This window comes from Salmo salar, chromosome 10 (assembly GCF_965601325.2).
Source record: "Salmo salar chromosome 10, fSalSal1, whole genome shotgun sequence".
NCBI lineage: Eukaryota > Metazoa > Chordata > Actinopteri > Salmoniformes > Salmonidae > Salmo > Salmo salar.
In genome coordinates this window covers 84,141,443-84,157,419 of record NC_138300.1, presented here as the reverse complement: position 1 = coordinate 84,157,419, position 15,977 = coordinate 84,141,443, and the positions used below count along the sequence as shown (strand labels likewise).

The following is a 15,977-nucleotide window of genomic DNA, read 5'->3' as shown; positions in this document are numbered from 1 at the left end:
CACCTTAAAAGACCGACGCATGCTTTGGCACCACTCCCTACATCAGTTTACTTCATTTTCTTCCCTCTCTGAAATGCAACACTTGTGACAGGAATCCTATACTGTCCCATTTTTAAACGTGATACAAATAAGGATTTATTTGTGCCGTCTCCCACAGATATTGTTCCTAGATGGAGATATTCAGTCATGCTCCATGGTTAATGGTAATCTATGAAAATCAATAGTTTGTCTGTTTGCAGTTATGTATTGACTTCTCTTGGTTTGAAATGTCTCCATGATTTGGCTTTAATACACGCAGCAGGAACATCTTGAAATTAGTACGCACTTGGTGAACTCAACAAATATTATGTGAGGGGTCACTGTCAGTGCAATGTATCCAGTTGTGTCGGTAACCTGGTTTTTATTGTTTTTTTTATTATTTACCCAAGGTTATCAAGTACTAGATTGCGTAACTCTTATTGATGCCCACAGCAGCTATGGGGTGTGAGTGGATGCTTGTCTAACAGAACAAGAGCCTGAGGATGAATCAAACTCTGTTGCTCATACTTGGCAGACTTAGGATGCTTATTAGTTGCCAGTTCCTACCATTTTGCCCTTGAGCAAAGCACCCTACTGCGCCAGGTGTGCTGAAATAAAACTTTATTTTCATACATGGCATAGGCTACTGCTTGGGTTGCCCATTTTACGGTTAAACCCTCGTACTTGCTCTCCCTCAGGTGATTGACGTGGACGGCTCCAACAGGGTGACCCTGCTGGAGGACAAGCTTCCCCACATCTTTGGCTTCACGCTGCTGGGCGACTACATCTACTGGACGGACTGGCAGAGACGGAGCATCGAGAGGGTCCACAAGACCGACGCCATCCGAGAGATAATCATCGATCAGCTGCCTGACCTTATGGGTCTCAAGGCCACCAGAGTCACAGAGACCTCCGGTAGGAGACAGAATGTTAATGTTTCACATGAGGATGTACACAGCTGTTTTAGTAGAAGTAGTATACAATAATTACGAATACTCATGTAAATGTTTTCTAATTTTCATGTATGGATATCCACAACTAGCAACACTTGAAGAGAACAGAACTCCCTGTCTACTGCAGAGAAACTGACAGTGTCTGCCTCTCTCTCTCCTAAAGGAACGAACGGCTGTGCGGAAGACAACGGCGGATGCAGCCACCTGTGTTTCCACCGGCCCCAAGGCCTGCGCTGTGCCTGTCCCATGGGCCTGGAGCTGCTCAGTGACATGAGGACGTGCGTGGTGCCCGAGGCTTTCCTGCTCTTCACCAACCGGGCTGACATCCGCTCCATCTCCCTCGGGACCAACTCCAACGACGTGGCCATCCCCCTCACCGGGGTCAAGGAGGCCTCCGCCCTCGACTTTGACGTCTCTGAGAACAGGATCTACTGGACTGACGTTAGCACCAAGGTGAGGATGACTGCTTTTCTCCCATTCTGTTCTAGTCATTGCTAATTTTAGAATTTCCATGTATAATTTTGGGGGTTTGTTTTCTGTCGTTTTGGGTTGAATTAGCCACCGGGTGTTTATTTGTTCAGGCTCCAGGCTTTTTAAATTCCTATTGAGCTCTGTGCCTGACTGTTGTACAAGTGTCTGACCCTACTCCCCCTGTTCTGCCTCCCCAGACCATCAGCAGGGCCTTCATGAACGGCAGCTCTGTGGAGCATGTGATAGAGTTTGGCCTGGACTACCCAGAGGGCATGGCAGTGGACTGGATGGGCAGGAACGTGTACTGGGCCGACACAGGGACCAACCGCATCGAGGTGGCCCGGCTGGACGGACAGTACCGGCAGGTCCTGGTGTGTAAGGACCTGGACAACCCTCGCTCCCTGGCCCTCGACCCCGCCAACGGGTAAGACTGACTGAGATTCGTCCCATCTGCATGACGTACCTCGCATGTCTGACTGACCTTAGCCTGGTCGCTGATCTGCTTGTGAGGTCTTCCAAACTTCGAGCGCGTCACCGTGACCACAGGAGTGGGAAAAACCGTACAAACAGCTCTGAAGCCAGGCTAGACTGTCTCTTCACCAGTACTGATAGAGCTGTCTGGCTGGGTGAATCCCCTCTCAGGCAGTGAGTGTAATGAGAGGTTGCGTCAGTGGCACAGCACTGTGGCTAGTCCTCCGTGTGAGGAGTTTTAGTCGACACTCTTGTGCCAACATGCCCTGGCTTCTACATGTCACTCTGCAGTATGAAGTCATATCCTGGAGCTGTCAAAAGTCATTCCTGTGGCTTCTGATACATTTTTACCACGTAGCTTCACCCATCGGCATTGTTTCCTCTCTCAAATACAGCACTGAGTTATTCCACAGTGATAGTCCCCTTACTTGGGGCCGTGGCCACTTTTACCAATTTACTAGTTCATATTGAATTAGTTTAAGAATGCAGACATGGTCTTGGCTGGCATCAAGTGTTTGGTGGGTTGTAAAAAGCAGCTCTTTGTCTGTCTCTCCTCAGTTACATGTACTGGACTGAGTGGGGAGGCAAGCCCAGGATCGCCAGGGCCCACATGGATGGCAGCAACATAGTGACCCTAGTGGACAAAGTGGGCAGAGCAAACGGCCTCACCATCGACTACATTGACCAGAGACTGTACTGGACCGACCTGGACACCTGCATGATAGAGTCAACCAACATGCAAGGTAAACGCATACTGTAGTCAATCTCTTTTCCAACCACTAATGTTAATGACGACAGCACATGATATGGCAGCAGGTACTCTAGTGGTGAAGAGCGTTGGGCCAGTAACTGAAAGGTCGCTGATTTGAATCACCGAGCCAACTAGGTGAAAAATACGCTGATGTGCTCTTGAGCAAGGCACTTAATCCTAATTACTCTTGTACAGTGCCTTCAGAAAGTATTCAGACCCCTTGACTTTTTTTCACATTTTGTTACGTTACTTATTCACTTATTCAATCTACACGCAATACCCCCATGACAAAGCAAAAACTGTTTTTTAGAAGAAAAAAAAATGTTAAAATAAATATCACATTTACATAAGTATTCAGACCCTTTACTCTTTGTTGAATCACCTTTGGCAGCGGTTACAGCAGTCTTCTTGGGTATGTCGGTACAAGCTTGGACATCTGTATTTGGGGAGTTTCTCACATTCTTCTCTGCAGATCCTCAAGCTCTGTCAGGTTGGATGGGGAGCGTTGCTGAACAGCTATTTTCAGGTCTCCAGATGTTTCATCGGGTTCAAGTCCGAGCTCTGGCTGGGCCACTTAAGGACATTCAGAGACTTGTCTCGAAGCCACTCCTGCGTTGTCTTGGCTGTGTGCTTAGGGCCATTGTCCTGTTGGAAGGTGGACCTTCACCCCAGTCTGAAGTCCTGAGCACTCTGGAGCAGGTTTTCAAGGATCTCGCTGTAATTTGCTCCCTTCATCTTTGCCTCGATCCAGACTAGTCTCCTACTCCCTGCTGCTGAAAAACATCCCCACATCATGATGCTGCCACTACGCTTCACCGTAGGGATGTTCTCAGGTTTCCTCCAGACGTGACGCTCGGCATTCAGGCTGAAGAGTTCAATATTATCAGACCAGATAATCTTGTTTCTTGTTGTCTGAGTATTTGGGTGCCATTTGGCAAACTCCAAGCAGGCTGTCGTGCCTTTTACTGAGGAGTGGCTTACGTCTGGCCACTCTACCATCAAGACCTTATTGGTGGAGTGCTGCAGAGATGGTTGTCCTTCTGGAATGTTCTCCCATATCTACAGAGGAACTCTGCAGGTCTGTCAGAGTGACCATCAGGTTCTTGGGCCTTGGTCTGGAAGGTGACCATCTCCCCCGATTGCTCAGTTTGGCCGGGCGGCAAGCTCTAGGAAGAGTCTTGATGGTTCCAAACTTCTTCCATTTAAGAATGATGGAGGCCACTGTGTTCTTGGCAACCTTCAATGCAGAATAAATGTTTTGGTACCCTTCCCCAGATCTGTGCCTCGACACAATCCTGTCTCGGAGGTCCCCTGACAATTCCTTCGACCTCATGGCTTGGTTTTTGCTCTGAAATGCACTGTCAACTGTGGGACCTTTATAGAGACAGGTGTGTGCCTTTCAAAATCATGTCATAAGGTGAATGCACCAATTTGTAAGTCGCTCTGGATAAGAGCGTCTGCTAAATGACTTAAATGTTAATGTCCAATCAATTGAATTTACCACAGGTGGACTCCAATCAAGTTGTAGAAACATCTCAAGGATGATCAATGGAAACAGGATGCACCTGAGCTCAATTCTGAGTCTCAGCAAAGGGACACACCTACCCATTCAAGGGTTTTTTATTTATTTTTACTATTTTCTACATTGTATAATAATAGTGAAGACATCAAAATGATAAAATAACGCATGGAACCATGTAGTAACCCCAAAGTGTTAAACAAATCAAAATATTTTAGATTTGTCAAAGTAGCCACCCTTTCCCTTGATGACAGCATTGCACACGCTTGGCATTTTCTCAACCAGCTTCATGAGGAATACTTTTCCAACAGTCTTGAAGGAGATCCCACATGCTGAGCCCTTGTTGGCTGCTTTTCCTTCACTTTGCAGTCCAACTCATCCCAAACCATCTCAATTGGGTTGAGGTCGGTTGATTGTGGAGGCCAGGTCATCTGATGCAGCACTCCATCACTCTCCTTACACAGCCTGGAGGTGTGTTGGGTCATTGTCTTGTTGAAAAACAAATGATAGTCCCACTAAGCACAAACCAGATGGGATGGCGTATGGCTGCAGAATGTTGTGGTAGCCATGCTGGTTAAGTGTGCTTTGAATTCTAAATAAATCAGACCGTGTCACCAGCAAAGCACCATCACACCACCTCCTCCATGCTTCACGGTGGGAACCACACCTGTGTAGATCATCCGTTCACCTACTCTGCGTCTCACAAAGACATGGCGGTTGGAACCAAAAATCTCACATTTGTACTTATCAGAACAAAGTACAGATTTCTACCGGTATTTTATCCATTGCTCATGTTTCTTGGTCCAAAAAAGTATCTTCTTCTTATTGGTGTTTTTTTGTTGTGGTTTCTTTGTTGCAATTTGACCCTGAAGACCTGATTTCACGCAATCTTCTCTGAACAGTTGATGTTGATGTGTCTGTTACTTGAACTCTGAAGCATTTATTTGGGCTGCAATCTGAGGTGCAGTTAACTCTAATGAATGTATCCTCTGCAGCAGAGAACTCTGAGTCTTCCTTTCCTGTGGTGGCCCTCATGAAAGCCAGTTTCATCATAGCTCTTGATGGTTTTTGCTACTGCACGAAGTTCTTGACATTTTTCGTATTGACTGACCTTCATGTCTTAAAGTAATGATGGACTGTCGTTTCTCTTTGCTTATTTGAGCTGTTCTTGCCATAATATGGACTTGGTCTTTTACCAAATAGAGCTATCTTCTGTATACCACCCCTACGTTGTCACGACACAACTGATTGGCTCAAACGCATTCAGAAGGAAAGAAATTCCACAAATGAACTTTTAACAAGGCACACCTGTTAATTGAAATGCCTTACAGGTGACTACCTCATGAAGCTGGTTGAGTGAATGCCAACAGTGTGCAAAGCTGTCAAGGCAAAGGGTGTCTACTTGGAAGAATCGAAAATATATTTTGCTTTGTTTAACTCTTTGGTTACTACATGATTCCATATGTTATTTCGTAGTTTTGATGTCTTCACTATTATTCTACAATGTAGAAAATAGTGAAAAATAAAGGAACCCTTGAATAAGTAGGTGTCCAAACTTTTGACTGGTACTGTATGTAAATAAGATTTCAGTTTATCTTTAATACTCGTGCAAAAAAATTCTACAAACCTGTTTTCGCTTTGTCATTATGGGGTATTCTGTGTAGATTGCAGAGTAATTATATAATCCATTTTAGAATGAGGCTGTAAAGTTACTGTGGGAAAAATCGAGGGGTCTGAACACTTTCCGACAGCACTGTAAGTCGCTCTGAATAAGAGCGTCTACTAAAATGACTCCAATGTAAATGATGAGCGTATTACCCTATCTATCATGTTTCTGTGGTTGACAGAAATATCGATCTTCATTTAGCCCAGATACTCTCCTTTTTTCCTAGTCACTCTTTTTCATCCCCCTCTGCTGTTTGATTAATGATACATGGTGTATATTGATGATATACTTGTTTTCATATTACTGTACAATATTACTTTCATATTGCTATGGTTTAAAACCATACCCTCAGCTATACATTTTCATTAGTCCACATTGATAATGATATATTTCCCCCAGGTCTGCAGAGGGAGATAGTGGCTGATGACCTCCCACACCCGTTTGGTCTGACCCAGTACCGGGATTATATCTACTGGACAGACTGGAACCTGCGCAGCATCGAGCGGGCAGACAAGCGCAGCGGCCTCAACCGTACCATGGTCCAGGGACACCTGGAGTACGTCATGGACATCCTGGTCTTCCACTCCTCCCGCCAGGACGGTGCCAACGACTGCTCCCAAAACAACGGCAACTGTGCCCACCTGTGCCTGGCGTCGCCCGCCGGCGCCCAGTGCCGCTGTGCCTCCCACTACACCCTGGATTCCAACGGCAGGAACTGCAGCTGTGAGTTGAGAAACGGGGAGCGTGCGGGCTCTTGGCTGGGGGTTGTTTTGGTTTAATAAACAAAATGTAGTTTTGTTCAGTGTTGTATTGAACAGTCATAGTTTGTGTATTTGGGGGAGGAGAGTGATTTATTTTGGGTTAAAGCTCCTTGAACGTCTAAATCTAGATCGAAGTATGTAGAAATTAGAATGGACCTATACCTTTTCAAATAACTTCCCTCTCGCTGGCCCGCAAATTGCTTTTGACAACCAAATAACCCCCCCCCCCCCCCAAAATGTGTGGTCCTCCACTGAATTTTTAAAAATCCCGATATTGCCCTCGATCCCTCCGCCCACAGTAGATGGATGTATTGTCTAAATCAAACGCAGGTCTGTCTACAGCCCTCGGCCATGCAAAACCCCAAACACATGTCTGTCTGAATCATGCCATGAGCAAACCTCAGACTTTCACTGAGGCCTGATGTGGACACAAGTGTTAGAAAGGAGGTTGCTGTGCACATATCCCAGCTTGAGCATTCCTCTGCACTTGGCAGGGGATGAAGGCTCTGTCGTTCTACATGAGTCTGTTTTTCTTTCTTACTGTTGCATACTTCCCTGGCCTCTGGGGTTCACTGATTACTGCATTCTAGTAAGCTGATTACAGTCATGGAGAGGTTGGTAGGAGAAGGGGAAAGAGATTTGTTTGGATTGCGCCTGCTGACCTCTGCCCCCCCCCTCCGCTCTCTCTCTAGCCCCCTCCAGCTTCCTCCTGTTCAGCCAGAAGGCCTCCATCAGCCGCATGGTTCTGGGGGAGCAGAGCCCCGACATCATCCTGCCCATCCACGTCCTCCGCACCGTCCGGGCCATCAGCTATGACCCCCTGGACCACCTGGTCTACTGGGTGGACGGACGGCAGAACATCAGGAGGGCCCGCGACGACGGAACACAAGTGAGAGCATTAACAGGACCACAGGCCAGAATGTTAACCTGCTTGTACCAACAGCACATTTTTAAGTTACTATGTTATGTGATTTCCAACACACTATGCTGATCACCTTCCAGTTGACATATAGAGCAGGCTACTGTATCAAGGCAATGACAGAGTTATAGCACTTAATTTGATTGACATCAGTACAGCCATCAGCCACAAATGAATTTGTATGACCACTGGAAATAACTTTGACAGTGTGAAACCGTTGTAGGCCCCTTTCTCTGATGTGTATCGGTTTCTCCTTTCTCCTGTTCCAGTCATCAGTGGTGGTGTCCACCACTTCCACCCACCAGCAGCAGCCTGACAAGCAGCCCCATGACCTGAGCCTGGACCCCTACAGCCGTACTGTCTACTGGACTTGTGAGGCCACCAACACCATCAACCTCCAGCGCCTAGACGGAGATGCTGTGGGCGTGGTGCTGAGGGACGAACACGACAAACCCAGAGCCATCGTTGTCAATGCAGAGAAAGGGTGAGAGGGGAGGGTGGAGTCATGGCGGAGGAGTAGAGGGTATCATGGTGGAGACTGGATAAAACAAAATACTGCTTCATACTGTCACACTGGTTGAGGCAACTGTGAAGATGGAGGCAGACTGACTCAATAACTGCATTTAGAGATGGCAACATTTCTATTTGAAATCTACCCCATAAGTGGTGGACTTGGGAATGGAAAACAGGGGGAACTCACTCGAAAGCTTTTGAAAATATACAGGACTTCCAAAATATATCAGGGACAGGGTGTGGCACGCCTCCAAGCAGCCGAGTAATTAGTGGGTGATCAGGTGTTTAGTGATGTGGTGTTGACAATTTGACTTGGATGCTCTGTGGAGCTCTGTTTATTTTCCTTCCATAGGGCAGGGAAAGAACCACAGCCCTAAGTAAGTACGAGGCTGAGATGACGGGCCATGTGTGCAGCAGATGGTTGTGTATATTGTGCTCTGCTGCCTGAGCTTCTCTCCTCACCTCTAGCCTAGTGGAGCAGTGGTATGGTCAGGCCCTGGCAAGCTGCGCTGTAATTGTGATGCCCATTGTTCATGCGGCTGCCCTCAATGTTAGCTTCTATTTTGGGCTCTTTGTGGCTTGGCCTGGATGTGACAGAGGGGACTTATTCCATAGGAGTAACCCAACGTCAAAGAAGTAAACAAATCAACATGAGACCTGTTTATTATCTCAACGAGCGTGGCCAGAAAGGAACAAATTTCAAACTTATGGCAACCAGCTGACAATTTTGAGAATTTGACATGGTCTTGTATGTTAGGGAATCAAATGCAACTTTCAAATGTCTCTCTTTGGACCTGGAAAGCAGTAGATAAACATTGAAGATATTTGGCTCAGTAAAGGTTACAGGCAGGTTGAGAATCTGTCAGGATTAATTTTTCTCCCACTTTCCCTTGAGAAGTGACAGCTTCCAGATTTACTCAAAGCATTCTGGTTTTACATTAATACGTCAACTGATTATGCTCACAGACTGCCATTTAACAATTGTTCCCTTGAAGAGGCAGAACCAAATTACAAACAGATGAGCGTTTGAGCAATAGCGTTTATTTCTCCAAGTCTTCTCAGTCCAACAAGTGTTAGGGAGGTTCTTATCAGAGCTGATAGAACCTGGCGTGAGACATAACAAACAAGGGAAGGCCCACACAGACAGACAATAGCTTCTACTCCTCCAGGCTTTCAGGGAGAGGGAGAGGGGGGCTAACTGAACAGCCCTGAGCTCCAGTCTACACCCAGCATAGTACAGGGTGAAGGAGAGCCCTGCCCTGCCCACCCATCAAAACACATACCACAATATTATACTATCCATCATCATCTCTGGCTGATTTCAATTGTTTTGTCACTTAATTTAAAAAAATGTACATTTATTTAACTAGGCAAGTCAGTTAAGAACCAATTCTAATTTTCAATGATGACCTAGGAACAGTGGGTTAACTGCCTTGTTCAGGGGCAGAATGACAGATTTTTACCTTGTCAGCTCTGGGATTCGATCTTGCAACCTTTCAGTTACTAGTCCAACGCTCTAACAACTAGGCTACCTGCTGCCCCAATGTGATGTGATAACCTTGATAGATACTGTATATTAACGTACATCTAAAGTACTGTACACAGTTGGGGGTTTAGGGTAAGGCTCGACACAGATCAAATGTCTGGCAGTATGCTTTTGTTTTGGTCGTTTTAGTTTTCTAACCTCGGACCGGCTCATGTCTCCTATAGGTACATGTATTTCACCACCATGCAGGATCGCTCTGCTAAGATCGAGGGAGCGTCTCTGGACGGGACGGAGCGGGAGTCTCTGTTCACCACGGGTCTGATCCGGCCTGTAGCCCTGGCCCTGGACAACAAGCTGGGAAAACTGTTCTGGGTGGACGCTGACCTGAAACGCATCGAGAGCAGTGACCTCACTGGTGAGTCCCAGGGCTAAAGAACAAACATTCTAGATCCAGAGCACCAGCACATCTAAACACTGTTCAATAGTCACTGAAGTACACAGCAATACTACAGAAAATCACACGGAATGTTCCTCCAGTCCAAACACAGTTTGTGGTCAAATAGGGGGGAGCTGAGTTTGATCATAGGAAAATAGTAGGTAATCAGAACGGATGTGGGCCTTTTTTAAATGTAATCCTTGGTCCCTCCTAGTCCCTCCCTCACACGAGCAGAGACATCAAGGTTGTCTGGTTAAGCTCTATCATTGTCAGACAGCTGCTAGCCAAGGCCTTGTGATCCTTTCCGGTCCTGGTGCAGAGAGAAAGGTTTGATGTCTGCCTGGTGGCTGATGAGCTCACCTTTATCTGACTGTGCACATACATGTTTAGCTTCACTCCCCCTGCCTGGCCTCTGAAGTCTGGAATGGATACGAACAAGCACCCAGACCGATTTATCCAGGCCATTTATGCACCATCGAAGACTGTCGAGTTATACAAGAGTGTATCTTTACTTTGGCAGACCATGTTTGGTCAGAGATATTGAATATTATTCAAATAAACTTGTTTTAGTGATGGCGTCTGAAGTTGTTACCTATATTTGGTATGATAAAGGTTTCAGTTTCTAAAGTAAGCCCTAAGGGTCTGGAAAGTAAATAAGTTTGGGAGAATGCACGGTCTTTGATTAGGATAGTGTATACGACCCTGCTTCTGATGAGGTCATTTCTTTTCCTCCTCCCAGGAGCCAATCGGATCGTCCTCCAGGACTCAAACATCCTGCAGCCCATGGGTCTGACGGTGCTGGGAGAGCACCTGTACTGGATCGACAGACAGCAGCAGATGATCGAGCGGGTGGACAAGCTGACCGGGGAGAAGAGGACCCGCATCCAGGGTCGCATCTCCTACCTCACCAGCATCCACGCTGTGGAAGACATGGACCCTACCGAGTTTGGTAAGGCAACAGGACCCTTTGTTTAGTCACTTCCGTTGCCACAGTTTGTAACAGTACCTTTGCATATGTAGTACAGCAGAGTTCTGTTGAGTTCTTTCCAGTGGCCAAGCTAACCATCCACGTCTTCTCCTTCCTCTCCTCCAAAGCTTCTCATCCCTGTTCCCGTGACAACGGAGGCTGCTCACACATCTGCATCGCCAAAGGAGACGGGACGCCTCGCTGCTCCTGTCCCATGCACCTGGTCCTGCTGCCCAACCTGCTCGTCTGTGGAGGTACAGCACAGCGGCTGCTTTAACAAATCCAATAAGGCTTTGATTGAACCATATCAGGTGCGTTATTCCTCCACCAGGTGTTTTGCTGTGAATCTTAACGTCCTCTGCTCCTCTACCACCTCAGAGCCGCCCACCTGTTCCACAGAGCAGTTCACCTGTGCCACAGGCGACATCGACTGCATCCCCATGGCGTGGCGCTGTGACGGCTTCGCTGAGTGTGACGATAACAGTGACGAGGAGAAGTGCCCAGTGTGCTCGGCCTTCCAGTTCCAGTGTGACAAGGGCCAGTGTGTGGATGCTCAGCTACGCTGTAACGGCGAGGCAGACTGCACAGACAACTCCGACGAACAGGACTGTGACAGTACGCTCACTCAACTCAGACTTTGTGCACTACATATTGACACTGGGCCAGTTTAGTAAACATGGACTAATGTGGTTGGGATTTAGACTGGGAGCAACAGCGACTTTGTTGTGTGGATTGTGATGATAAACCATGCCTCGTCTTGTAACGATGACTTTGCTCTGCTCTCCTCAGCTATCTGCCTGCCCAACCAGTTCCGCTGTAACAACAAGCAGTGCATCCTGAAGAAACAGCAGTGTGACTCCTACAGCGACTGTGCTGACAACTCTGACGAGCTCTTCTGTGGTGCGTTTAACTTCACTCGCTGTCACAGAATTGTCAGTTCAGAATTTACACATACCTGTATTTTGTCATTTTGCTCAGAATTGACAGCGATCCGTTAAATGTATAGTAATGTCTTTGCCTGTCTGTCGTAGAATTCCTCACCCCCTCGTCAAACGACATTCACTCATCTCACACCAGCACCATAGGCCCTGTCATTGGCATCATCCTGTCAGTGTTTGTGATGGGAGGGATGTACTTTTTGTGCCAGCGGGTCGTGTGCCGCCGTTACAAAGGTCCCAACGGAGCTTTCCCCCACGAGTACATCAGTGGCACCCCCCACGTACCCCTCAACTTCATCGCCCCTAGCAGCTCACAGAACGGAACCTTCACAGGTAAAGAAGGTCAGCTATTACACAACACTGAAAACTGCAGGTCAATTGGATGAGCGTGTAGAGATCGCCTGTACTGTGACAGGATCGTTTTTACGTGCTGAAGCAGGTAGTTGTTCTGACGGACGGTGTTTTGTTGTTTCTTAGGTATCTCGTGTGGGAAGTCTATCATGAGTTCTGTTAGTCTGATGGGGAGCAGCAGTAGTGGGACTCCGCTCTACGACAGGAACCATGTGACAGGGGCCTCCTCCAGCAGCTCATCCAGCGCCAAGGGAGCCTTCTATCCACAGGTATGTACCCACCTTCTCCACCCTCTTTTACCTGCACGTAGGGGACCCACCTTCTCCAACCTCTTTTACCTGCACGTAGGGGACCCACCTTCTCCGCCCTCTTTTACCTGCACGTAGGGGACCCACCTTCTCCGCCCTCTTTTACCTGCACGTAGGGGACCCACCTTCTCCGCCCTCTTTTACCTGCACGTAGGGGACCCACCTTCTCCGCCCTCTTTTACCTGCACGTAGGGGACCCACCTTCTCCGCCCTCTTTTACCTGCACGTAGGGGACCCACCTTCTCCGCCCTCTTTTACCTGCACGTAGGGGACCCACCTTCTCCGCCCTCTTTTACCTGCACGTAGGGGACCCACCTTCTCCGCCCTCTTTTACCTGCACGTAGGGGACCCACCTTCTCCGCCCTCTTTTACCTGCACGTAGGGGACCCACCTTCTCCGCCCTCTTTTACCTGCACGTAGGGGACCCACCTTCTCCGCCCTCTTTTACCTGCACGTAGGGGACCCACCTTCTCCGCCCTCTTTTACCTGCACGTAGGGGACCCACCTTCTCCGCCCTCTTTTACCTGCACGTAGGGGACCCACCTCGTCTGTCCTCTCCGAGTTGGCTTTCATACATAATTCCCAAACTGAAGAAAAGTAAAAGTTCAATTACAAATGGACAATGGTTAAAGATATGCATTTTATTCTCTGTATTTGCAGATGCTCAACCCTCCTCCCTCTCCAGCCACTGATCGCTCCCTGTATAACGCAGACGTCTTCTACTCCTCTAACAGTCCCTCCACCACCAGGTCTTACAGGTAAGAGATGAGGCACACTTGATCAGTTTCTCTTTTTGCATTATGCTACACTCAACTTTGTTTTATTTCACAACAGGTGCCAATTTACAATGTTGTCTTCTCTCCTCCATGCTTGCTCCTGAAAGGCCTTATCTAATGCGAGGTGTGGCACCCCCCACCACCCCCTGCAGCACTGACGTCTGTGACAGCGACTACACCACAAGTCGCTGGAAGAGCAACAAGTACTACATGGACCTGAACTCAGACTCTGACCCATACCCTCCTCCCCCCACCCCCCGGAGCCAGTACCTATCAGCAGAGGAGAGCTGCCCCCCTTCTCCATCCACAGAGCGCAGTTACTTCCACCTCTGTCCCCCGCCCCCCTCACCCTGCACTGACTCTTCATGACACCCGGGGAAATAGCCATGTCTGTAAATAATTTTAAATATGAACAAATTAGATACTTCTATTTTATTCATTTCCACTGATTGCCATGGGTTAAAGTGGGGATGGGATGGAATAGGGCCAGATCGAGTGTGAAATTGTTGTACAGTGTGAATTGTATCACTTGTCTTTATCTTTCATGTTGCCCACCCTCGTTTCAGATGGAGTATCGTCCTAATTTAGAGAATACCTTCAATTTGACTCCATTCTATTAGCCTTTGTTTTTTCAGCGAAATACTTTAGAACTTCCTTCAAACAACAGATACCTATTTACGGTGACATTTTTAACAAGCGGACACCAATATTGGTTTGAGGAAGTACTCTATTAAAAAAAAAGATTAAACTGGTAATGTGGCCAGCCAAAAGGAAAAAAAAAATAATAATTATATTGTAAATATTTGTAATTAAGTAAATAATAATTGTTTTCATAACAGCCATCATATGTTCTTATTAATGATTTTATCTGTGATTTGAAATTGTCCCAAGCATATGTTTATTTTACAATATACCAAAAGTGTGTTTGCTGCTACTGTACATATATACTGAGTTATAAAAACACTTTAAAAAAAAGCACCCAACCAAACAATTACAATTTGCATATTAAGACTGACAATAGATCATGAAGCTATTTGACTGTTTTTAATTATTTGTCTAGCAACATTGCAATTGTTTTTTTGTTGTTGTGTAGAACAGTATACACATGTGCATTTGTGAAATTGTGTTCATTGTTTTGAAGGAGTCTGTATGAAATAACTCATAAGAATGGCTTCATTGATGCCAGTTGTCACCCAGAAATGACAAGGCTAGACACAACCTTTTAACTCTCTCGTGAATCTCTTCACTTTATCATTAAACTGATATGCCATGTCAGTGTGCTCTAATTACAAATGACATATTAGACTGTTCCTTTAAAAAAAAAAAATAATAATATTTAAGATGCCAGTATGGTTGGTATTTCAGCTTTTGTCAATGAGTTTTTAGTAAAGAAAAAGCTGTTCCATCATCCTTTTCTCTAAACAATTTTACTATCCTCACATACCTTTCGATTTATTTCTATAGATTGAATTTCATCAGTGGTGAATATCATGCACCTGTAAATTCATGGCTCCATTATATGGTCTTGTTTTGAAGGTCCATGTGTATGCTCTGCAAGCTGTCAGTTGCCAAATTGAGCACTTACTTAAAAATGAACTATCCAACCAGTTATGAAATGTGAACAGTGAATGTAAAATGACTGTGGGACGTGCAGAGGGAAATGTATATTCAATTCATACCTCTTTTAAAGCTTCTTTCCAAGCTTTTTCTCAGTCATTTGGATATTTGTGTATAGGCATTTAACAATGGCGCTGCCATAAGAAGTGAAATTAAATAATGTTCAACGTTAGTGCTATGATATAGTGTCAGGCCTCCATCTTTATGTTGAACACCTCTGGCTTCTACCAGAGAGGTTGTTTAGGTTCCTCAGACCTCCACAACATGCTGCCATGTTGCTGGATAGGGAAAACTTCAGCTGTACTTCATTGTGCCAGTATATAGATGCTCCCCGAACAAACTCTGTTTTGTGTTTTAAATGCCTTGTGTAATTTACACTTGTGACAATTTTTGTATCAAAAGCATTTTTATATAATAAAGGTTATATTTTAAGGAATACTTGTGTGCCTAATCTTTTAAATTAGTGGTGTCATTGTTTTGTATAGTCACATGAAATGTGATATTAATTTCCATGTTGGTGAGCCAAATGGAGTTCACATTGCTGTTGAGATGGTACTACTGGACTGGTCATTCAGCACAGCCAGAAGAGGACTGGCCACCTGTCAGCCTGGTTCCTCTAGGTTTCTTCCTAGGTTCCTGCCTTTCTAGGGTTTTTTTCCTGGCCGCTGTGCTTCTGCATTGCTTGCTCTTTGTGGTTTTAGGCTGGGTATCTGTATGGATATTTTGTGATAATTGATGATGTAAAAAGGGCTTAATACAATACATTTGATGAATGACTCGTAGCTAAATGCTGCCACCATATGGAGGGAAGTTGGACCGTCCTTTTTATATGTAAATAAATGCTTAATTTGTCTCTTTCACTTTTCACAAGTGAACATCCATGTCCAAAAATATCAATCTACCCTAATTAAAGACTAGGTATGGCCACAGTATTTTGAGAGAGCTGAAAGAAGAATATGCAGCAGGTGTACTCTATTGACTGTCCTAGAAACACACCTGTGGAGCAATTGCTGCTGCATACAAAGTTCTTCAGCATAACACATCAGTCTGCAGTTC

At 46.0% G+C, this 15,977-nt stretch overlaps 1 protein-coding gene across 2 annotated transcripts in view; it reads left to right on the top strand.

Moving 5' to 3' along the window:
- The window catches only part of lrp5 (low density lipoprotein receptor-related protein 5), a 53,825-nt gene extending 38,468 nt beyond the window's left edge, over positions 1-15,357 (top strand). Inside the window, exons 9-24 of one of the 2 annotated variants that reach the window (XM_014124453.3) lie at positions 717-933; positions 1,135-1,424; positions 1,640-1,866; positions 2,472-2,656; positions 6,249-6,572; positions 7,303-7,499; positions 7,799-8,013; positions 9,753-9,943; positions 10,704-10,913; positions 11,060-11,185; positions 11,310-11,546; positions 11,721-11,831; positions 11,963-12,202; positions 12,347-12,489; positions 13,189-13,286; positions 13,412-15,357. In XM_014124453.3, the coding sequence (XP_013979928.1) occupies positions 717-933; positions 1,135-1,424; positions 1,640-1,866; positions 2,472-2,656; positions 6,249-6,572; positions 7,303-7,499; positions 7,799-8,013; positions 9,753-9,943; positions 10,704-10,913; positions 11,060-11,185; positions 11,310-11,546; positions 11,721-11,831; positions 11,963-12,202; positions 12,347-12,489; positions 13,189-13,286; positions 13,412-13,673 (3,273 nt within the window). In that variant the 3' untranslated portion in view covers positions 13,674-15,357. Of the gene's footprint in view, positions 1-716; positions 934-1,134; positions 1,425-1,639; positions 1,867-2,471; positions 2,657-6,248; positions 6,573-7,302; positions 7,500-7,798; positions 8,014-9,752; positions 9,944-10,703; positions 10,914-11,059; positions 11,186-11,309; positions 11,547-11,720; positions 11,832-11,962; positions 12,212-12,346; positions 12,490-13,188; positions 13,287-13,411 lie in introns of both variants that reach the window. The other variant, XM_014124452.3, reaches the window with a different exon arrangement.
- Positions 15,358-15,977: the final 620 nt, after the last annotated feature.